Consider the following 21897-nt stretch of genomic DNA (forward strand, 5'->3'; position numbering starts at 1 on the left):
GGGGAGGGGGGAAGAGGCTGGTGAGTAAGCGATGCTTGGGCCCACGACCCTCCCCCTCCCTTTCTCACTTTCCCCCTCGGTTTCCTCAAATTCCTTCTTATTCTCCTCATCCTCCCCTCTTACCCCCCCATCCCACCTTTCTTTCAGCGTTGATTTTTCTTAATTTTACTTTTGGTGGCTGGACACACTTCTTCGATACCCTTTGTTTTATACGTCTTTCGCAAGGAATGATCAGACTCCCAAACGAACTCCTGTCGTCGACACGCCTACAAAACCGGTGCGAACTTACCCAGGGGACAATACCACAATTCACACTCTAAGTCGATCTTCAACATCGATATGGCTCCTTCCGCTCCCGGAGCAGCCGCTTCTCCGGCTAAGAAAACCTCAGCCCCAGAGAAGAAATACAAGTGCCAGTTTTGCAATCGCGCATTCAGTAGAAGCGAACACCGCAGTCGCCATGAGCGCTCCCGTAAGTAGCAGCAAAAATGGCGGATCCCCTCCACGCCCCCTCCTATCCGATCCCCCCCTGTGGACTAACGGAAACAACAGACACAAAAGAGAGACCCTTCAAGTGCTTAAAATGCCGCAGTACCTTTGTCCGTCGCGATCTGCTCTTGCGCCATGATCGAACTGTGCACGCCAAGGATGGTGGAATTCCCCTCGTGGCCGAGGGGCGCAGACGGGGTGGAGGGGTTCAGAAAAACTCATCTGCGCCATCGAAACCGTCGGTCACCGTGGACCCGACGACTTTGGAGCAGATTGAGGCCAGTAGTGATGGTATGGTCGACCTTGAAACTGCAGCCATGTTGATGACAGATTTCCAACATAAGGCTGCAGCAGCTGCGACCGGTCAGGTCTCTGAGCGTTCCGAATCCCTTTCCCCTGGGCGGGGCTACGAGCCCTACCTATCAGGCAACGCCACTCTGCCTCAGATGCCCTGGGACACGCTTGTCTCCCCCGCGGAAACTGGCTCGATGCCTACCCTCGTCGATCGCCATGGCCCCGTCGGAGACGTTCTCATGTCCAACTCCCTTCCCATGTCTGGCAACTCTACGCCGAATGCCCTATCGCCGTACCCCTCCATGACGGGTCCGGTTAGCCCTGTCAACTATCGTCGTTCGCCCGGCCCTAGTCAGGCTCTCACCCTCCCCAAGGCGCCTCAACTCGCTAATGAGATGGAACGTAACTACGTGGTTGACCGGGTACAGAGTGCTGACTCTTTGGGTGCGCTCCCTGACACTTTCCAGCTTCCCCCACCGTGGCTCTCAACCGTTATCTATCTACTTACTTCAACCTCTACCATCCCCATCTGCCCTTCCTTCATCAGGAGTCGTTCCAGCCCGCTCATATTTCGGCACCATTGCTTCTTGCAGTTTTGTCGATCGGCGCTCTGTACACTTTCGAGCGCGAGCACGCTTTCATGCTCCATGTCGGCTCCAAGGTTCTGGTGAACCAGTTCCTCCAACACAAGGACAACTTCGACTCCCGCAAGTGCCCTCTTTGGTTGATGCAGGCCACCCTATTGAACATGGTCTTTGAGAGCTGGAGTGGTGACCCGAAGGGTCTGGAATGGACTTGTTCCATTAAGAGTCTTCTCGCCAACATGGTCGCTGGCAACCGGTATCAGTTGAAGTTGCGCACCCAGGCCCGCCAGAGTGTGCATCCCTCTCGTGAGGAGTGGATCGAGGATGAGTCCTGCCGTCGTACATACTTTGCTGTGTACATCTTCTTCGGCATGCTTACTCTCACTTTCAACCACACTCCTGCCATGAGCTTCGACGAGTTTGACGATCTCGAGCTTCCCTCCTCCGAGTCCTTGTGGAACCTAGATGCCGCCGACGAGGACACTTGGCGCCGCAGCGTTGCCACCAGTGCCCTCACTGTGCGCGAGGCGCACGACTTCCTCTTCCAGGGCGAGCAGACCCGCTACAGTGCCTTCGCCACTCGCGTCCTAATCAATGCCCTGTTCTTGCAGGTCTGGAACCACAAGCGCAGCTTCGAAGCCTTGCAGGACGTGGTGACCGAATACAAGTTGCGTCTCGCTCTCGAGACTTGGGAGAACTCCCTCGAGGTGTGCGAGCCGGAGACAATCGTTGTCCCGCTCAGCACTCCCCAGAAGGGTCACCCGCTGATCTTCAATTCGATGGCAGTCTACCGCAACACACGCGCCCGCCTGGAAGTTGACCTGAAGTCCATCCAGGAGGCTATGCGGTACCACTCCTCGTACGAAGTCGCGGCCGCTATGACCGTTGCTCGTGAGAAGGTCAAGCGCTCCCAGGAGATGAACAAGGTTGTGCAACAATGCTTTGAATGCATTGAGATTGCCGCCATTCAGGGTATCAACTGGGTTGCCAAGACCTCCGCCACTAACTGGAGTGTTGAGCATCCTCTTTGCGGCCTTGATCTGATGGTCATCCTGAGCCTCTGGCTCTACCGCCTGGAACATGACGATGAGCCGGCGACTGAGGCCGAAATGGCCATCTACAACAAAGTGCGCAACTTGTTTGACGACGACGCTATTGATGCCTTTGGCAAACTCAGCTCCACCGTCGCCCGTGTATGGGGTAACATCCTAGACGGCGTGGTTGTCTGGGGGTAAGTCATACCCGTTCCCTTCCTTTTGATCTCTACTAACTTCTTCCAGTATCACCAAACTCATGGGCGAGTCGTTCAAGCTACACTCTCAGGCCCTCGTCGGCTACGAGGATTCCCTTCGCGTCGGCAAGGATCAGCCAATCCACGCGGTACCAACTAAGTCGCTTGCTAGCGTCGGCACCGCTTATTAAATTTCCTCGGTTCTCCTTGAGTTTTTCTTTTTCTCAGTTTTCCTTCAGTTCATCTGTTTTTGATTTCGGGTTCTTACTCTCCTTTGTTGGATGCTTTGGGACACTTCGGCAACGGGACTGGACAATACCAATGGGCAAGGCGGGGTGTTTGGGATTGAATACGTCGCTTTTGATATCCCACTTGGTGGTTCCGGGTTCTTTTGGATTGATTGGTTTTTTTTTCGGTTTTTTTTTTCTTGCTTTGCTTTTCCTTGCATCTTCCTGCCTTCTGCACCAGGGAGTCCAGTGTGGTGTTTCTGCTTTTTGTCTTCGACACCTGGCTGGTCCTGTGTGTTCTTTCGCACTCCATGGAGTTTTCTTCTTTGATTCGGTTCATCTTAACCCCCTAATCGTGCCCCAGTCCATCTGCTTTTCGTGCTCTCGATACCTTTTTGTCTTTTCTTCGCGCGTTGTTGATGTTTCATTTCCTTTGTCCTGCATCTGCTTTTCTAGCTGGGTTTCCAGTCGCTGTATTTGACGTTGATTGCTCTGTCTTTTCCCCCGCTCATACTGCGCTTGCGATCTGTTCAGCATTGACTTTCTCCTCTCGCCTTTTGTTTTCCTTGCACATGCTTTTATGCCACTTATATGTACTATACGTAATCGATGAATTTATTATTTGCGGGGATAACCAAGATCATTGTAATCACAAGCTGTATGCATAGTAAATAGTAGATAGCAACACCTCTATCATCTATGCTAATATGCTAATATGCGAAGTCCGACGTTTTCCGTAATTTGACATCCACATATCCACATCTCCACCTCAGCTAAACATCCAAGTACAGTCATATTATCATAACTAGGATAGTGTAAAGATAAGCCGAATTTACTTTCCCATGGCAACAAATAATCGATCCCCAATATCTCCAAGGCCAGGCACAATCATTCCCTTCTCATTGACACCCGAATCAATGGCTCCAGCCCACACCTCCACCCCTTCGGGCCAAGTTCCAGCAGCACGCTTAACACCTTCTGCAGAAGCAAGCACGCTCAGCATAAGGACCTTCTTAACGCCCCACTCTCGCAAAAGAAGGATGGCTGCCTCGGCTGTGGCACCTGTTGCAATGACTGGGTCCAGAAGGACCGCGAGACTTGCGGCTGCGGTGTTCGCTCCTTGGTTGAGAGATGCGGGCGAGGCGGGTGAGAGCTCGCTTCGGTGGAAGGGGAGATTGTTGTAGTATTCTACAGGCTGCAGGGTTACTTTTTCGCGGAAGAGTCCTAGGTGGTAGACCGGGACTGGGGTTGGGAGGAGGTCGTTTAGGGCTTTTTGTTTGTTAGTTGGAAACGTATATGGATATGGATTAGATTGGGGGTGGGTTTGTTGGAGGGCAGCAAAGTTGGGTGGCTTTGCATTGGGCAGTGCAGGTTTTAAGTTTGGTTTGAGATGCAGATGCAGACACAGGAATGAATGTCCCATGGGCAGGGAAACAATGGTAAAGGTAGAATGGAGATGGGTAAGGAATAAGTTTATAGCTGAAATATCCAGTACGTACCGTCCACCATGCCTAGCCCAGACCGCAGAATTGGAACTAGAGCCAGATCTGCCGGGTCAATGCCCTGGGTTTCATATTCGATGCCGAGAGGGGTGCGATCCTGTAGGGATGTTAGTCTTCATGTTCGGGGTATTTTCCATGACTTATATGAGCCACTGTGACTCTTACAGTTCCGGTCTTGATTGTCTTAAGCCCTGCAAAGGCTTCGACTCCCAGAATTGTGGCGATGTCATGAACTAGACCTCTGGTCTCGCGTGGAGTGGTAGACTCTGAGCGGATGAGGGAGAGCTTAGCTTGCAAACAGGGGTGGGAAGAGACATGGACATTCTGCGGAAGCGACATGATGAGAACACAAGAAGAGAACTGAGATAGAGAGAGAAGAGAAAGAGAGAAAGAAGAAGAGAAAGAAGAGGAGAGAGGGAGTAGCAGTGCCAGTCTTATCTACTTCCCCTCTATACTCCTGTTATCTCCACCTGACCCACATCGGTCTCCGGCTCTTGGCGTTCTCCAACTCTTCCCTTTTTTTTGTTCTCTCGCTCGTCTCGATAGCAAGGCAAATGCCTCCAACTGACCTACTAGGGGCCAGTAACCCAACCTCTCCACCGGATCCTGAATCTATAAACCCATCTCAACAATGGAATCCCCCCGAGCACGCGCCCAAGGTCGCATCTGCACCCCTCTCTAAACACGCAACCCACCTCTACACCGTCTCCTACCTAATCTTCTTCTCATTACTGGGCACATTAGCCCGCCTCGGCCTCCAAGCCCTCACATTCTACACGGGCGCGCCCGTCGTCACAGGCGTGTTATGGGCGAACGTGAGCGGCAGCCTGGTAATGGGCTTCCTGATCGAGGATAAGAATTTGTTTCTGGAGGAATGGGGCGAGAAGCCAGTACAAGATGATAAAGACGCGCCACCAGATGCACAAGCAGTTGAATCCCACGCGAAGAAACACAAAGCTGTCAAGAAGACAATTCCGCTGTATATCGGCTTGACGACTGGTTTCTGTGGTTGCTTTACGTCCTTCTCGTCTTTTATTCGGGATGTCTTTCTCGCGCTGGCTAATGCCCTCCCGGATCCGTCGCTACCTGCTGGGTCGTCCATTGCGTCGCGTAATGGCGGATATAGCTTCATGGCGCTGGTTGCTGTTATTCTGTTGACCGTATCGCTGAGTCTATCGGCGCTGATCTTCGGAGCGCACCTCGCTCTCGCGTCGGCGCGCTTGACGCCTACTGTTCCTTTCAAGTTCACGCGATGTGTCTTGGATCGGGTGGTTGTCGTTTTGGCTTGGGGTTGCTGGCTCGGTGCCATTTTTCTGGCCATCTGGCCCCCAGACCGACACGATGGCCCGGATGTCTGGCGTGGCCGGGCTGTTTTCGCCCTTGTCTTTGCGCCCCTTGGGTGTCTGCTTCGATTTTATGCATCGCTTCACCTCAATAGCCGTATTCCTACGTTCCCACTTGGTACGTTCACGGTTAATATCTTTGGAACTGTCATCGAGGGTCTTTGCTATGATCTCCAGCATGTCAGCGGGCTTGGCGCTGTCGTTCCTACTGCGTTGACTGGATGCCAGGTGCTGCAGGGTGTGATGGATGGATTTTGTGGAAGTACGACGACTGTCAGTACTTGGGTAGCTGAGTTAAATGGGTTTTCTCGTCGTCGCCATGCTTATGTGTATGGGGCTACGAGTGTGGTTGTGGCCCTCGGGTTCTTGGTTGTTATTATGGGTTCATTGCTATGGACTCGTGGGTTTGATGATCCTGTCTGTGGATGACAGTGTCTTTTATCTTAATGTGTATGATATGATGCAAATAGAGTAATGCTCACTGTATAAGTTACTAATAGTTAATAGTTTGAGATGGGCATATCATCACATTCATTCAACCCATCATTATCGCTCAACATCATAAGCATATCAGACTCCTACTTTGTTTCTTCTCTCTCTCCTTCTGTTCCTCATTCTTGACCTCCTCAACCTCAACCCCAGGCCCAATCTCAACAGGACTCCTCCCCTCCCTCACATCCTTCCCAAGACTATGCCTCCTACCAACCTCCGAAGAAGTCAAAGCAATCCCAACAGAAGCAAAACCACTGTCATCGGCACTCCCGATCCCTCTCCCTCCAGTCCCAGCCCCCAGCGGACTCAAAGGACTCACAGGACTAAGCGGACTCCCAACTCGAGTCAAACGAGACTCCCACTTCTCATTTGCATACAGCTTAGTCCCACTCCCTATGCCCATGGCAATCCTTTCACTCACACCCACACCCCTACCCGTACTTGAACCAACCCCAACCCCGTTCCCACCTCCAACTCCAATATCCATCCCATGCACAGGCAACTCAGCCCGTCCCTCAGGCATGGCATACCGGTCCAACATCTTCTCATGGACACCATCATCACCAATCGTGAACGCACCCTTGGACCTAGCAGTGACACCGGCTTGACCACCCGTGACTGCCGTCGTCGTTCCTAGCAGGGGATCTGCCGTGGCATTTGTGTTTCGAACAAGGAGAGCTTTGCGGGCAAATTCTTGGACTTGGAGGCGGTTTTCGAAAGCTGTCGTTCTTAGATTTGGATTGAATCCTGAGAAGGATAGGGGAAAGAGATGGGGCTCGGTTGGTGTAGATCTGTGGATCTATACGTCCAAAGATAAATATGGATGGAAATTCACTCACCACGCCAGACAACCACATATACACCCATCACGACGCCGCATAGAGCGAGGAAACCAAACATTAATCCCAGCTCGTGGCCGAGGGAAGGCATTGGTGTGTAGGGGGGCCATGTGTTGACAGCCATGGTTGCGGAGTTTGGCGAGTCTTGTTTCGATTCGAGGAAGAGAGGCTTCAGATGGGATATAGAATTTGCTCGTCTCGCCGGTCTTGGGGGGATTTATTGTTGAGAAGGACTTGGGGGACCATCTACTGGAAACCCTGAAAATGTAGAGTGCAGTATAGTACTGTACGAAGCAATGTGCCACACGGTAGTTTGGTTTGCTCTTGGGCTGTTTGCTTTTTAACTGCAAGAGTACGGGGAAATATAGGGGTCAAGATGCCATGGAGACTAGACACTGCAGGTCTACAGTGCAGTAGTAGAGGAGGACGGGTCAAGGATGAGAACAAAGAAATAAATCCCATGTCCGCAGACCCCCCGACCCCCCGCCTACAGTAGACTGTGAAAGGAGGCGCAGACCAATTACTGTAGAGTCACATAAAGAAACGAGGCAAAATCAAGGGTAAACTGTATAATCACATCGTATTGGCCATATCTATATACACTAATTAAAGGGTTAGTAAAATCATGACATGTACACAAAGGAACATTTCAATAAGAACAAATAGGTATCATGTACAACATGTACTGTATACAGACTGCAAATCTATACTCCCGGCAGCAAGGAACAAACATCAAGTTGGCAAGAACAGATGCAAAGAAATGATGAGCCACAAAGGCGAAAAGAAAACAAAAAAACAAAAAATGGCTCAAATGATCATGGCGATGATCCAATTCCACGCCGGAGAAAGGCTATGGATGCAAGATAGACAATAAAATAGTCAGAAATCCGCTGCAAAGTCTGAACTGAACTGGGAATAGGAATAGGAATAGGAATGGAGAAGAGGTCCACTTGGTGTAAGCGGATCAAGAGGTGGACTTGGGGGTCGGGCCCGGCGTTTCACATGTCATATCGAGAGAGAAGGAAGAAAAGAGGTCGTGGAGAAGGGCATAGAGATCAGAGTCGAAGGTGAAAAGGGTGAAGTCGAAAGGAAAAAGGTAAAGGGAAAAGGATGAAAGGCAAGCGTTGGTATTCCACTCCATATAGGAGAAGAATCACCCCAGCATGACAGCCGCCAGCGCAGTAAAGGTCAAGCCAATAGCCATACCAATCCACGGCGTCTGACCCAGGGAACCTTCACTGCGCGCCTGGAGCACATGTCTGGTAGCCAGCTTTCCCGCCTCGTCAACAAACACCGAGTCCAGACCAGCAACTGGAACGAAGCGGTCCCGATCGCGTACACCCATTTCCGCTAATGAGACAGTGGGCGAGTTGTGCGCGAACTCGGAGGAAACGGCAGATCTAGTCGCGGGTTGTTGTTGTGATTCGGTGAGAGCTGCGGCCGGGGCCAACAAGGCCAGGAGAATTGCTGGTTTCATGGTAGGCGCAGGAAATAGTAGATATTCGAGTATATAGAGGGTGGGTATGTATGGAGATTGACTGGTATGTGATACAATGCTTGGGGTTGGTGCCTGCGAGAGACAAGCAACGCCAAGCTGGGTTGGTGCGGGTCGTAGTCGTGGGGTTGTCTTTAGTTGGCGAGGCAACACACAACGGTTGCAGGGTCTGGAGGTTTTGTGAAGGTGAGGGAACTTCGTAGGATATGTCTTGGATCTTGCACTCAAGATTGGGGTTTGAGGAGGGGGGGTTCAGGACATGCCACGCCCGTTTAAGTGTGTCGGGTTGTCGCAGGAGTCAGGCAAGCGGGAATAGGGGGCCAAATTGGTCGTCCGTACAGAGCCTCCTCACTTAAAGCTCAGGTCTCGCCCTTGCTCTCCCCCTGAATCCAGATCTCGAGTCCTCTCAAAATAGTGAGAAAAGAAAGGAGAAAGGGGGAAGAAAACCAAGAAGCAAATTGCTGGTGATTGGTTGGTTGGAGTCTCAGGGTCGTGGGGGCTCCTAAGGCCATCATGTGATTGGCTGACAGCTCCCGTATGGCTTCATAACAGTAGTTATTTGCTTGAGCTATTGGATTAGATTATTTACAATTGATGGACCCCTTTTCGTCATTGACCCTTCTCTTGGACGGCCTCGGTTGGCTTGCCCGGCTCTGCATGCTCCGTATTAGACTCCAGTTCCTGCTGAGGGTCCAAAAATCCCAGGCGTTTCAGCTTGAGATATTTGCGCATCCTGCGAGCTTGAATCATAGCATCACTGGGCAATTCGTCCTTCATCTGTAAGTTCCGACCACACGGCCGACAGTAATATCCAGAAGAAAAGTCCCCCGCGTCAACAAGTCTACGCCTGCTTCCAGGTAAGGTGATATCACCACAATGCTGGCAAGGACTCTTCTGTTTCCGCGCGGTAACAAACTTGGCCAGTTTCCCACGTAGCACCTTCACAGTCTTTAACTGCTCCTCGGTCGGTAATTTATCTTCAAGGCCCAATCGCCTCGCACAAGACCGACAGTAATACCCAGCCGATGAATCCCCCGAACTAACAGACCGCCGCTTCTTTTCCGGAGTAGCAGGTTCACCACAGTGATCACAAGGATGTTGTCGGTGATGCGCCTGCGCAACCGGAAGCTCAGAACTAGGCCCGAGATCACTGTACTGAATCGGATTCTGGTCATTCTCCATCTGTAGCAGGGCCTGGAAAGCCGCACGCTGCACACATGTCCGGCAGTGGTAGCCTGCGTCGGGGTTGTCCCGATCGATGAGTTTGCGCTTGGAGCCTGGGGTAGTCACGGCCCCGCATTGGAGGCATGGGCTCGGCTCATTGACCACACGGCTTGCCCTATACAGTCTGCGTCTCTGCATCGATGCAAGTTGCTCTTCGTTCGGGAGGACGCCGTGCAAAGCGAGGGTGCGGATGCAGGCGCTGCAGTGCCAGCCCATTGAGCGGTCTTCGGGATCCGCTCGTCTTCGGCGCTTCGGGTTTACACTACCTCCACAGTGAGCGCAGGCCTCTCGTTCAACGCTTGAGGAGTTATGTCGGCATTGGCTGATCAATGGGGGTTTGCCATAGGTTTGAAGGGTATGTGTAGGTCTCAAGAGATCGGCGAGTAACTTCGATGTGGATGGAGCTTTGGTGGTATTTCTCGTTGAGAAGTGATATGCGCGAATGCATTCATGAGGTTGCGAGAATGGACTCAGTAATTGAAGAGTTTGTTTGATAGTCTGGCCATGGCGAAAGGCAGGCAGGTGTTGTATGAAAGGGCGCAGCGACATCGTAAAGGTTCGTGCTGAGGGCACTCAGTTGGCTCATAGAGGCATTGTATAAGTAGTGTAGTCGACGGTCAGGTTGGCATTCCTGTTAAAGCGTTGGAAGGGTTATATGAAAAAGATACGAACTTGAGACTCCCAGCGCGATGGAATGCGCGTGCTTGGTCTTGGCACATTTGCCTCTGGTGCCTCAAGAATCAGGCTTACATAAAAGGATGTTACTAATCGATCTGAATGTTTGCATCGTTTGATACTCTCAGGGCATCTCTTCTATTCTATGCGAATATTCACAGTCCAGTGGATGTAACCACTCCATGCATAAATGAACAGAAATATATATCGCTATGACTTTTTCTCGAAATTCCTTTAAATCGTAATGGGTTGAGAACGCATTGGGATCTTCAAAGCATCTCATCCCAGTTAGGCGTGACAGTAAACTTGCCAGCCACCTCACCCATCGACCAAACCCGGTTCTCGGACTGGTCTGCCTCGGGGTCGTCCTCCTCAGCATCTGCGTTTGGATTTACAGGAGGTGAGACTATAACGGCCTCCTGTGCGAATTGAACAGGTGCACCGCGGTCAAGTTCCATGCTGATGCCACCCCAGTCGAGGGTCACACGTCCGGATTTGTGGACATTCAATTTGCCAACACGGCCAGCTGGTAAGGACCAGGGTTTATTGGCGGTGATAATGTCTTTTTCTTGCTTTACTGCCGTGGGCTGTGTGGTTTCGACAATTTCAACTTCCTCGCCTCCTTCGCGTTTTATCGGGTTCTGGTTTTGGGGAGCGGCTTCGGGTTGTTCTTGGGCGTTTTCCGTGCCCACAATTCGAAGATTTGGTGTCATTGGAGGGAATTGCATGAGAAACAGCTTGCCGGATAGGTAACTCTCTTCTTCTTCCTCTTCGTTTTCCTTTTCGACACCCTGTTCCTCTGGGGTGGTGCTGGCATCTGCTGTCGAAGCTTCTGTGGCGCCCTCTGTCTGTGCTTCCGGTGTGGCCTTCTTCGTTGAGGGTGGGGGTACCAGAAGTTCCTTGATCATAGATAGATCTTCCATGTGACGGTCATATTCTTCGATTTCCTCCTTGGTGTGGAGGAGGCTTCGTGGGTCTGGGAGCTCAGGTTCGGGGGAGGGTACGGGTTGCGAAGATCGTTCTGCTGTACGTCGCTTGGTAGGACTCTGGCTCAAAGCTGAGCGCACGCGAACGCTCTGTGTGGGAAGGAACCCATCGTCGTCGGCGTGAGGGATATCACCCGCCATAACGGTATCCTCGTCCTCGGGATCAGGCTTGATACTGGGCTCATCTGTGCGTCTCTTCTCGGACTCCTTGGCGGCCTTCTCCTTCTCGGCCTTCTCACGAAGCTCAGCAGCCCTGCTAGAGCTAGACTCCATATTGACACTGATAACCCGCTCCTCATGCTCATGGCGCGGGATACGAACAGGACGTAGAGCCCGTTCGATAACAGACCTACTAGGCATCTTCCCTTTCGTATCCTTGTCCATATCATAGTCATCCTCGTCACTGTCGAGGTTGATCTGATCGATGCTCATGCGAATTCCACCTTCATCGTCTGAAGAGTCATTTCCACGCGAACGATCCCCACCAGTGTATCCAGAGCGATTCCGCCCTGAGCCAACACCACCGCCGCCGCCACCTCCACCACCACCAAATCTACCACCACCCCTCTTACCACCTCTTCCACCAAATCCACCGCCCATACTCATGCCCGCACCACCACGACCACGGAACCCAGCACGACGAGCCGTACCACCACGCCCACGCTGAATAGCAGCAGCCTCCTTAAGCCGCTCATTGTATCGTTCCTGTTCAAGCCTCTCAATCTCCTCTCGCTCCTGTTTGCTGCGACGCCCAACAGCCTTGGGCTTGTATTTCAAAACAGGTTTCGCGGGCTCACCACCTAGAGCAGAGGGGGGTCGACTACTCGGCGCAATGCTACCGGAGGGTGTGCGTTTGTTCAGAGATTGCAGTCGCTGCACAGAAGATCGGTTGGCAGCGGCGCCGGCTGGCGCGGGTGAATCTTGCATTGAGTCCCCGCCTGCGGGAGTTGTAGAAGTTGAGGTTGTGCGAGCTCCGCGTGCCGCTGTACCTCCACGCGCGCTACCGCGGGGTGCTCCTTTTGGAGGCATTGTTGCTCAGTCAAGGCGCTCGGAGCGGCTTGCTGGAGGGTTGAAAAAGTTCGTAGGGATGGGTTGGAGTGCAGCGCGTTCGTTTTTGAAAGTGCGCTAAGACTTTTTGTTGGTAAGACTTTCGGACCTCGAGGAGACGAGACGAGAATACACGAATATCAGTTCGCCGGCGATCAATGCGGGCAGTTGAAGTCTTGAAGGTTAAGCTCTTCAAAAAAATTGCGGGGCCATTCACACCGCCTATGTCACGTGACTCCATGCACCGTTCTGTTGCTTGTTGGTGAGGATACACAACCATGGGGAACTGTGTAACAAAATTCGATTTCTAAGATATATAATGGCTCCATGGAGTGCCATATTATTGGCAAGACCGACAAAAGCGAGATTCACAAACCTTGTGTGTCTTACTGTTGTTACAAATGGCTCGACGTGGAAGTATATATTTCCATTTCTGGTCCAACCGAACACCACATCAAATCGACATAAACAGAGATAACACCCAGTAGCATTGATTCCGAAGGAGCGAATGGAAGTCACAAGAAGCATATAGCCCGCAAAAACACTAAGACCCCGAAGGGACACAACAACAATTCAACCGCTTGGAAGTGTATAATGAGGTCAAAAGCATGGGTTGTAACCAAGGAAGGGAGTGTAGAGGAGGAGGGACAGGTGATGACAATATAAGGAGTGTAAAGTTATCTGGAAGTGGCCAGAAAAGAAGGGATGGGAGATAGTGAGGGTGGCAAGAGAAGGGAGAGATCCCATGGTCACGGAGGGTAGAGATGCGATGCATTGCGCTCTAATATAGCGATGGCAATCGCTGCCAGACAATCGACTAGCGCTTCCGCTTCTTGTTCTTGTCTATTATAGACGCGGAAATGGGAGGCGTCGCTGGCATTTCTGGGAAGTCGTCTTCGTCTTCCAGCATTTCTTCCCCGTTCTTCTTCACAGGAACGCCCATGTGACGACCGTAACGGCCTTTACGCCCGTTTCCTTCGTCTTCACTGACACAGCCTTCGATGCCAATGCCGGCGTCCTTGCAGCGTCCGCACGGACGTTGGCGATCGCAGCCCTTCTTGCTTTTGCGGCAACGTTGGCAGCGAGGCTTGGTCGAGAGGTCCTCCTCATCCGCACCGAGTTGGTGCTGGAAATTGACCGAGCCCCCAGAGACCTTACGAGAAGAAGCCGGGCTGAGAGGTGGCACTGGAGGCAGTGACTTGTCAGACGGCTTGCGCGGAGCCGGGGCAGCGATCTTGCTCTTGACCTGCTTCGCAGACGGCTGCTTCTGGTTCCGAACCTTGAAGGACATTGGGCGGCTCTTAGGCTTCTTTGACTTGGGAGCAAACTCCTTGTACAAGATGTCTTCTTCACCTTCGCTCTTGATACCATCATCGAGACCATCTGAGCTGTGATCACTGCTGTCAGCGCTAGGGAGGATATCATCCAAGCCCTTGTGATGGCGCTTAATGGTGCCAGGGGGAAGCATTGGGCTTGAGTCTAGCCTCTGGCGGCGAGCTGGCAAGTCATCCTCGTCTTCACTGAAGTCTTCACCATCACTGGTAGCGCCAGTGGACGAGGCGGCATCAGCAGCACCGCTGAAGGCGTCGTCCAATGTTGAAGCCGACGTGCGACCGTGAGAGAAATTGGACGCATCGCCGAGACGTATCAATTGCATTGCGACATCTTCATCAGAGATACAGCTTGCGATAGTGGGATCGGGTGTGGGCAATACCCCCGGGCCACTCACTCGGCTAGCTGAGTAGCCTCCTGAGGCGTCGCGCATGCGATTATTTTCGGGGACAACAGGTGTCGCATACACCGTATTGCGACCCGATTGAGTACCATATTCACTGTGACCATAGCTTTGCGGCGATGGAAGCGCTTGTTGATAACTATATGGGCGTTGGGGAGGGCGGGCGAAAGGCGACCCAGCGCCTTCCTGACCAATCGATCGACGTTGAGGAGAGATGGAGGAGGTAGAGGTAGTGAGGGGGCACTTGAGGAGGAACAAATAAGGGGAGTTCCTAAGGCAGAAGAAAATTAGCGCTGGATCAAAAAGGCGAAACAGTTGGGGGGTATTTACAGAGCTGTCAAACTTGGGTCGTTTCCGACGACCATCTTGCAGTATGTTTTCCATGCTGATATCAGAGCTAGCGAAGAGCTCATTGCGAGCCCTACGAGCATAAGCGCTCTCTGTATCGCTATAATCATCATCATTGAAGCCTCCATGGATACTCGAGCCACGGCTTTTGTTACCCGCTCGAGAGCCTGGCTTATGTTGAGAAGCGCTGCGCATACTCCTGTTCGAAGGAGAAGTGCTGCGCTTCCTAGCCATGCGTGAGGCAGGGCGCGATGGCTGGTCCAGCACTGGCGCCACGCCATCGGCCATCTGGAAAGGTTCGGCCAGACTGGGCCGCTTGCGAGGCTCGACAGGGAAGCCATTGTAAAAGTGATCCCCAAAAGGTTGAATAGGAATGACTCGTACATATACAGTCCTGTTATTTTTGAGGTTCTCGTACCTTGCGATGAGGGTGATGCCATGTTCATCCTCGAAGCTAACCCCACTGGCAGTACCATCGTAGATGCCATAGAAATTTTTGACCGTGGTCACAATCGAGTCCGTCGTATCATGAGGATAAATTTGAACACGCATGGGAATCCGAGCTCGAACCTTGGAGTTTTCATCCAAAAGCAACTCGAAGGCGATGTTCTTGGGCGCTGGGCCCTTAAGCGACGGGTCTCTCATGGCAGTCTCTGCCAGACCCGACGGCTCAAGGCCAGAGTGCCCTTCATGGACCGCTTGCATGGCAAATCCAGAATACGAGGAAGTCCTCCACTGCTATACCAAAGACTGCATCAACCCACTGCTTGTGTGCGATAGAGGGCGGGAATGGGGTCCATGGCGAGAGGAGAAGGGTATATGTAGAGGGGAGAACCCATCGAACCTACCAAAGTAATAGAATTCGAAGAACCAGGCTGATGGATGGGCCACCCCCGGGGTCTAAATGTATAGATACCTTCGAAGCAGAGCCTTCGATGGTGAGGGGAATGTGTAGTCGCAAGAGTCGGGAGCGACTTAGAAGGGCAGACGTCGGCAAACCTGATCGAGGACAAGACGCACTGATTAGCACAATGGGATTCCAAGCGCTCGCATATGCAATGAGGATGGGATTTTGTCAGAGGGGATGATGAATGTGTCGCTAACCGAGTCCGGCCGACCTTGGGAGCGGGCTTTTGGGGGGAGAAAGCAAGCGAGACCCGGAAGAGGATGGAGAGAAACACAAACACACCTAATTCGACTCAAATCGAATCCTCCAGTGTCGCAAGTTATCCGGATGGTCCAAAATAGGGTCGAAGGATCGATTCGATGGGGGGAGGGGGGAAACTGGAAGTGGACGAGGGGATTGGCGATTCTACGAAGCGCTAAAGCTGTGTCAGCGGTGACATACCCCAGAGTGGAATCGAAGATCTCGAGGCGAATCGGCCAGAGGAAGAAACGTACTCAACCCGGGTTGACAATGTTGAGGAGGAAGAAGGTTGAGGAGGGTGCGTACGATGGTTTCACCTAAAGCGAGAAAACGGCCTGGGTCGGTGACATGGCGATTTGCGCTTCCGGCATCAAAATCGCCGTCACATTCCAAAGACCGCCAAACTGGCTCTTTTACCGATGTTTAAACTGCCTACAATATTTCCTACCTACCATCGAATCCTACTTGTCGGTCTATGGGCCATGCGCAAAACGCTGTCGCAAACCCGGATGCCATTGCGCCGAGTGACGGGAACAGTCTGTCTAACCCCCTTGTGTTCGAAATGCAGAGTGTAATCTAGAGAATGTGATTCCGAGTATGAAGAGCCTGAACTATTGCGCCAACTGTAGAGAGAGAGAGCAGACTCTCGAGGCGCAAATTAAGATAAAGAAATAGCGCCCAATGGATTCTCGGGCGTGCAGCTAGTTTTCTAGCTCGACCACGTAGCGATGCTCGTTTTGTGGTCCACTCCAGACACCGAATTGAACATTGACCCTTCCCCCCCCCCCCAATCCTGGCCCTTACCCTTGTCGCATGATTGATTGGCTATGCGGAAATGATAATATGACTGACCGCGACACTTGGGATGTCTTTGAATGCGACATCGCTCCGGGAATCGCAGCTCAAGAGGTCCTTTGATGGACCGGTCTGGGGGACTAGAAGCGCAAAGGATATCGCCACCCAGCCATCAGCTCTGACCGAGTGTCGGTCTCTCTCTACCTCTCGATTCAAAAAAAAGGGCCTGAATCGCATGACTATTCCGGAGTGTCTCGCATGATCTGCACTTGAAATTTACCCCTCCTCGGGACCTTCTGAAGTTCAAACCCGCATCGAAATTACTGGGCATTCTTGGATTCGCACTGAAACTTAGGGTCTCCGCAAGGCAGCGATTCCACCCTTCTATTGATTTGCTCGGTAAATAGGGGGAATGTTCTAGGTGGAGTCGCATGTTGAGAAGATCTACGAATTGCGCTAAGAATCTGGCTCATTTCGGAGCCGATGAGCGATGGCCAGTATCGTGGACCGCGAGAAGACACCCAGGACCCCGCAGAAGACAAAAGACTCGCAATGATGAGGCAGGTGGGTTTCGGCTGATCACAAAGCTGCCAAACAGGAACCGCTTGATTCCGGCGACGGCGGTGTGGCTCTCACGTGGTCTCGTGTGGATAGCGCGTTGGATCTAGATATTCTCCGCAAAGGGCGATTAGAACCCACATGATGCAGGGTGGCCGGATTTTATGTACGGGATGAATCAAGTATATTAAGAGACACCCCGAGTCGATTTTTCAGTCCTTCCAGTTTTCTGTGTAGCGCCAGTGCAGTCAAAACGATATTTGATGGACTTCGGAGGAGACGCGCCGATAAGGTTATGACGTAAAGATCCAGACAAACAATGCAAACACCACCAAACGGAACAAACATTCAGCCCTTCTTTCAACGTCGATCGCCGATCAAAGTATATAAATGAAGATGCCATCGGAAGACCTGGGGGCAAAATGAGCAAAGCCAATTCTGTAGATGACTCCTCTTCCACCAAACATGGTAGTTGCCTTGGCCTCCGGTGCAGGCTTTGTTCTGGGCCCTGGGCGTACCTGACCTGCCAGTAGTCAGCAGCTTCTGCGCAACGGGCAGGTCCAGTGTGCCGTACCGCCTTCCCAAACCAGACTAGCGGCATAGTTGTGAACAAATACATTTCTTAGACAGGGACGCCCTTTCTTGCGCAATCCTCCCTTCCTCGTCCTTTCACGCCCTCGATGCTTTGCTGTGCTCTTGTGTCTCTTTCATCGCCGCCCAAATAACGGGGAAACAAAACGGAAAAAGGAACGAGTGGTTTCTTGAGCGGGTCCGAGGACTGTTTATTTTGCCCGGGTCAACCAATCAGCCGCCCCCGACTACCCGTCACTCAGTTCAGCAAAAAGTAAACAACGTCCTCCACCTGCATACTCGACAACAACACACCTCGCAACAACACCAGATCATTCATCATGGATGCGAAGGTAAGCTTAATTGATCATGATTCCATGCTATTTCTCTATGCACTCTTCATCACAATTTCTACGCGTCAATCGCGTGGGAGGAAGCTATACCGCGTTGTTGTTGCCTGGCATCCTGGGCAACATCTCGTCTATTGCTCTTGTGTCTTCGGGATACTTCAGACGTGCTCTTCACCACATAAAGACGGGAAAATTGTACTGACCAAAGTCTAAGCCACAGAGATTCCGCGTCTGTGGGGACGAAAACATGCCTCCTTCGTCCTTGCAAAACCACAAGACACTTCACCAGCGCAACAAGTCCAGTCCCGCTCTGAACATGATGGCTCAGAATGGTGCAAAGCCTGGTGTGCGCCGTGCCTTTGGCGATGTCAGCAACACAAAGGGTATGAGCCGCGATGACTCTGCCTTGGTTGGGAAGCCGGCTGTCCTGCCCGAGAAGGGACTGTCTCAACCGGCTCAGCGACAGATTCCTTTGGCTATCACCAAAGGTCTCGCTGATAAGGTCACTGCGGCGAAGCCGATGAACCCTGCCGGAAAAGCGTCCAAGACCAAGCGCAACAACACTATCTTCAAAGATCAACTGCAAGCCGTCCCCGAGAAGGACACATCCAAGGAAAACAACAAGCCCATTGAAACAGCCCCAGCCCCCGTGAAGCCGGTCGAAGCCAAGGTCACCCTCAAGGAAACCGAGAAGGCCACCATTGCTCCCGAACCATACGCTTCGCGTAACGTGGAACTCCCAAGCCACATCGAATCCGACGCAACCATCTCGGAGCCCGAAGACATAAAGGAGGTTCAGTTCAAGGAGCCAGTGTCCGCCGTGTCCGAACCCGAAGAATACTGGGATGAAGACGAGACCGAGTACTACGCTGCTCCTACCTACCCCTCGCGTGGAGACAACACCACCGGAGGAACTGCTGTTATTTACCCCAAGATGAACGCCATGACCAGGCGCCAGATGTTCCAGGCCAAGGATATTGTTGAGAGCCAATTGACCGAGGAGGACATCATTGAGGATCGATATGATACAACCATGGTCGCAGAATACAACGACGAGATCTTCTTGCATCTGCGGAAGAAGGAGGTATGTGAACTTCTTTATCGGAAAAAAGGATGAGTTTGGCTAACCAGTGACTTAGATTGACATGCTTCCTGTTCCTGATTACATGGCGAACCAATCCGAGATACAATGGTCCATGCGTTCAGTTCTCATGGACTGGCTTGTCCAGGTACACCAGCGCTTCAATTTGCTTCCTGAGACTCTGTATCTCACTGTCAACTACATCGACCGCTTCCTGTCTCACAAGATTGTCTCTCTGGGCAAGTTGCAACTTGTGGGAGCAACTGCCATCTTCATTGCGGCCAAATTTGAAGAGATCACTGCCCCTTCAGTCCAGGAGATTGTTTACATGGTCGACGGCGGCTACACTGTGGATGAGATCCTGAAGGCTGAGCGCTTCATGCTTACCATTCTCGACTTTGACCTGGGGTGGCCCGGCCCAATGAGCTTCCTCCGACGCATCAGCAAAGCTGATGAGTATGATCTGGAAACTCGCACTGTGGCCAAGTACTTCCTTGAGCTCACCATTATGGATGAGCGCTTTGTCTGTACTCCTCCCAGCTTCGTCGCTGCTGGAGCCCACTGCCTCGCTCGCATGTTGTTGAACAAGGGTCAATGGGTACGTTTCTTTTTGGTTCATCTTACCCTGAATTCCAAGAAACATTGCTAACAATTGATATCAGACTCCTGCCCATGCCTACTACAGCGGCTACCTCTATGCTCAATTGATTCCTGTGCTTCTCACCATGATCGAATGTTGCGAGAACCCTCGCCGTCACCACGCGGCCATCTTTGAGAAATATTCCGACCGTCGCTTCAAGCGCGCTTCGGCATTCGTTGAAGTTGAGCTTGCACATGACTTTGCCCTCCCGGAAGTCTCCAGTCTGAGCGACCCTGATCGCCTCGACGGCACGGCCAACTACTAGATGATGTTCCTCTCAACTTCTATGCCGTGGTTTGCATACATAATGCGCGTTGTATTCGAGACCCATCGGTATCCGCAGCCATCCTCGTTCTCTGCTTTCATTTACTGCTTGTCGTTCAACGCAGGGCGTTTCGGTTTGAACAGGCGAATCGGTTCTTTTTTTTTGCATGGCGTTCAATCGGTGGCCTTATCTTTCACGTTTTCTCTTTCCTTGCCATTCTCAGCTGACGACGAGATGACTTGACGCCTCAAGTTTCCGGACATGGGATTATTGATCGGAAGGCGTTGACGACGGACCATTACTCGCTCGACGTCCTTGATTTGTTTCGTTTTTTTTTTTTTTTTTCATTCGCGGGAACATACCTCATTCCATTTGTTCATGCGTAATTCCCCCATCCATGTCGATGTCTTTTCCATGGAACTGTCTTTGCCTTAATGATCTTTCCCCCACGCACTGCTTGCAAATTGCCTGAAGATCGTTACATACTGTTTTTCCGTGGCGAGTCTCATGCATCTATTACTACGTGATTATTGCTACATAGCAGCTATTACCTAGTGATTATTGCATATTGAGATAGCCTTAGAAATGGTGCTGTTCAGATAGCAAATGGATTCAAATTTGTATTCCTGACTTCTTGATCGTCTTGTACTTTTTGGTAGCCAATTCAGCGGTAGTCTTTCATGAAAGTCACTTGGATGAGTCTGCTTTTCATGTCTTTTTGCCTTTTTGAATCCTGCCCACCGTCCGCTACGAGATTTCCTTAGTTGACTTGGGTCTTTGGGATCAATCATGGTTTTCGTTGACAAACACACTTCTATCTCCAAGAGCGTAAGCCAATCTCGGGCTAGAACCTCATACAGTAAACACTCTTCGGCAGAAGAAATCGCTGAACCCAGTTCTCGTATATCATAATTCACCAAATCCATCTGATGCGTCGGCATACCAAAGACGGTGGCGTGTGGTCAAAGTCACAGTACCAGTATCTTGTGATTTTGGCGCTCTCCAAGCTCGAGCACCACAAGTTCTGCATCCAGTCAAATTTCCAGTCGTGTACACCAAGTCCAAGAGATTCAGGGGAGGACATGCGAAGATACAGTCTGCTAGTCCGGACTGATCCCCAGAAGAGATTGGCAGATGAAGGCAGTACCCGACGAAGAATGCGATCCAGCCATCAACGCAGATATGGACTGTCACCGAAATCTACAGCTGTTGATGATCGTTGGAGTGATATGGGCAGACATGATCTTGGCTTCTCCATCCGTCCGCACAAATTCCAAAACCGCAATAATTGGTCGGAGGGGGCGTCAGGGAGGATCGGAGAAGAGCTCGCCCGTTGTTTCGATCTCAACGAGTAAAGCGAATACATGGACACAGTACGAGGACCACATCGTAGCGCTTGCAACGTCTCTTCAAAGGCAAGACCGCGAGCGCATCGGGCGCCAACATCGTTCGAGGTTTGAGCAGAAAGCATTCGGCGCAATATGCCCACCGGGGTTTCTCAAGCTGCACCTGGAGTTGAACTCGTAACTTATCATCACTGTTTACAAAGGAGAGAGGGAGAAGATGTATAGTCGGCTGTGGTGGGAGTATGGCTGTATCTTGGAGAATCCCCTTACATGTCCAAATCGTCTGCAAGAAGTCATCTGGGGCGTCAGGTCAATCCTTGAATCAAGTCTCGAAAGCGCATCATGGTTGATATAGATCGGTAACTACGCAGAATCCAGGCAGAGTAAAGTCTGCTAGGTAGCCCATTGAAGGGAATCGGCGATCACTATATGGTTTCGCTCAATAGTCTCAAAGTTTATATGACTTGGAATTCATACTCGACTTCGACAAATAACCTCACAATCACCATGATCCCATACAACTGATGAGTCAACTAGGCGTCCACGGGTCTTTCATATCACTACCACGCCCAGGCTGCGCTTTTTCTACCGCTACAAGTATATTTGATAAATCGGGCGTCAATAACGTGGCAGA

The 21897-nt window shown here is 51.6% G+C and overlaps 9 protein-coding genes across 9 annotated transcripts; 3 read left to right on the top strand and 6 right to left on the bottom strand.

Moving 5' to 3' along the window:
* Positions 1-339: 339 nt before the first annotated feature.
* N7511_002389 (C2H2-type zinc finger protein) lies at positions 340-2789 on the top strand (the record flags this gene model as incomplete). The annotated part of the gene is made up of 4 exons (XM_057124814.1): positions 340-472; positions 553-1227; positions 1251-2598; positions 2648-2789. 4 exons carry the CDS (start codon positions 340-342, stop codon positions 2787-2789), a joined length of 2298 nt encoding a protein of 765 aa, XP_056986973.1.
* An 868-nt stretch (positions 2790-3657) lies between these two features.
* N7511_002390 (uracil phosphoribosyltransferase) lies at positions 3658-4666 on the bottom strand (the record flags this gene model as incomplete). Its single annotated transcript, XM_057124815.1, has 3 exons — positions 3658-4094; positions 4325-4424; positions 4493-4666. The coding sequence occupies 3 exons, from the start codon at positions 4664-4666 to the stop codon at positions 3658-3660; spliced, it is 711 nt and encodes a 236-aa protein (XP_056986974.1).
* A 215-nt stretch (positions 4667-4881) lies between these two features.
* On the top strand, positions 4882-6099 carry N7511_002391 (FluC/FEX family fluoride channel; the record flags this gene model as incomplete). Its single annotated transcript, XM_057124816.1, has 1 exon — positions 4882-6099. The coding sequence occupies one exon, from the start codon at positions 4882-4884 to the stop codon at positions 6097-6099; it is 1218 nt and encodes a 405-aa protein (XP_056986975.1).
* A 130-nt stretch (positions 6100-6229) lies between these two features.
* N7511_002392 (uncharacterized protein) lies at positions 6230-7125 on the bottom strand (the record flags this gene model as incomplete). The annotated part of the gene is made up of 2 exons (XM_057124817.1): positions 6230-6882; positions 7002-7125. 2 exons carry the CDS (start codon positions 7123-7125, stop codon positions 6230-6232), a joined length of 777 nt encoding a protein of 258 aa, XP_056986976.1.
* Positions 7126-8154: 1029 nt separating this feature from the next.
* Positions 8155-8478, bottom strand: N7511_002393 (uncharacterized protein; the record flags this gene model as incomplete). Its single annotated transcript, XM_057124818.1, has 1 exon — positions 8155-8478. One exon carries the CDS (start codon positions 8476-8478, stop codon positions 8155-8157), a length of 324 nt encoding a protein of 107 aa, XP_056986977.1.
* A 627-nt stretch (positions 8479-9105) lies between these two features.
* Positions 9106-10269, bottom strand: N7511_002394 (uncharacterized protein; the record flags this gene model as incomplete). The annotated part of the gene is made up of 1 exon (XM_057124819.1): positions 9106-10269. The coding sequence occupies one exon, from the start codon at positions 10267-10269 to the stop codon at positions 9106-9108; it is 1164 nt and encodes a 387-aa protein (XP_056986978.1).
* Positions 10270-10664: 395 nt separating this feature from the next.
* On the bottom strand, positions 10665-12410 carry N7511_002395 (putative DNA-directed RNA polymerase III RPC4; the record flags this gene model as incomplete). Its single annotated transcript, XM_057124820.1, has 1 exon — positions 10665-12410. One exon carries the CDS (start codon positions 12408-12410, stop codon positions 10665-10667), a length of 1746 nt encoding a protein of 581 aa, XP_056986979.1.
* An 835-nt stretch (positions 12411-13245) lies between these two features.
* Positions 13246-15216, bottom strand: N7511_002396 (putative C6 finger domain protein; the record flags this gene model as incomplete). Its single annotated transcript, XM_057124821.1, has 1 exon — positions 13246-15216. One exon carries the CDS (start codon positions 15214-15216, stop codon positions 13246-13248), a length of 1971 nt encoding a protein of 656 aa, XP_056986980.1.
* A 2706-nt stretch (positions 15217-17922) lies between these two features.
* On the top strand, positions 17923-19917 carry N7511_002397 (cyclin family protein; the record flags this gene model as incomplete). The annotated part of the gene is made up of 4 exons (XM_057124822.1): positions 17923-17934; positions 18140-19015; positions 19071-19610; positions 19675-19917. The coding sequence occupies 4 exons, from the start codon at positions 17923-17925 to the stop codon at positions 19915-19917; spliced, it is 1671 nt and encodes a 556-aa protein (XP_056986981.1).
* Between the last annotated feature and the right edge of the window lie 1980 nt (positions 19918-21897).

Source organism: Penicillium nucicola (assembly GCF_028828085.1).
Source record: "Penicillium nucicola strain IBT 29836 chromosome Unknown utg000002l, whole genome shotgun sequence".
NCBI classification, from domain to species: domain Eukaryota; kingdom Fungi; phylum Ascomycota; class Eurotiomycetes; order Eurotiales; family Aspergillaceae; genus Penicillium; species Penicillium nucicola.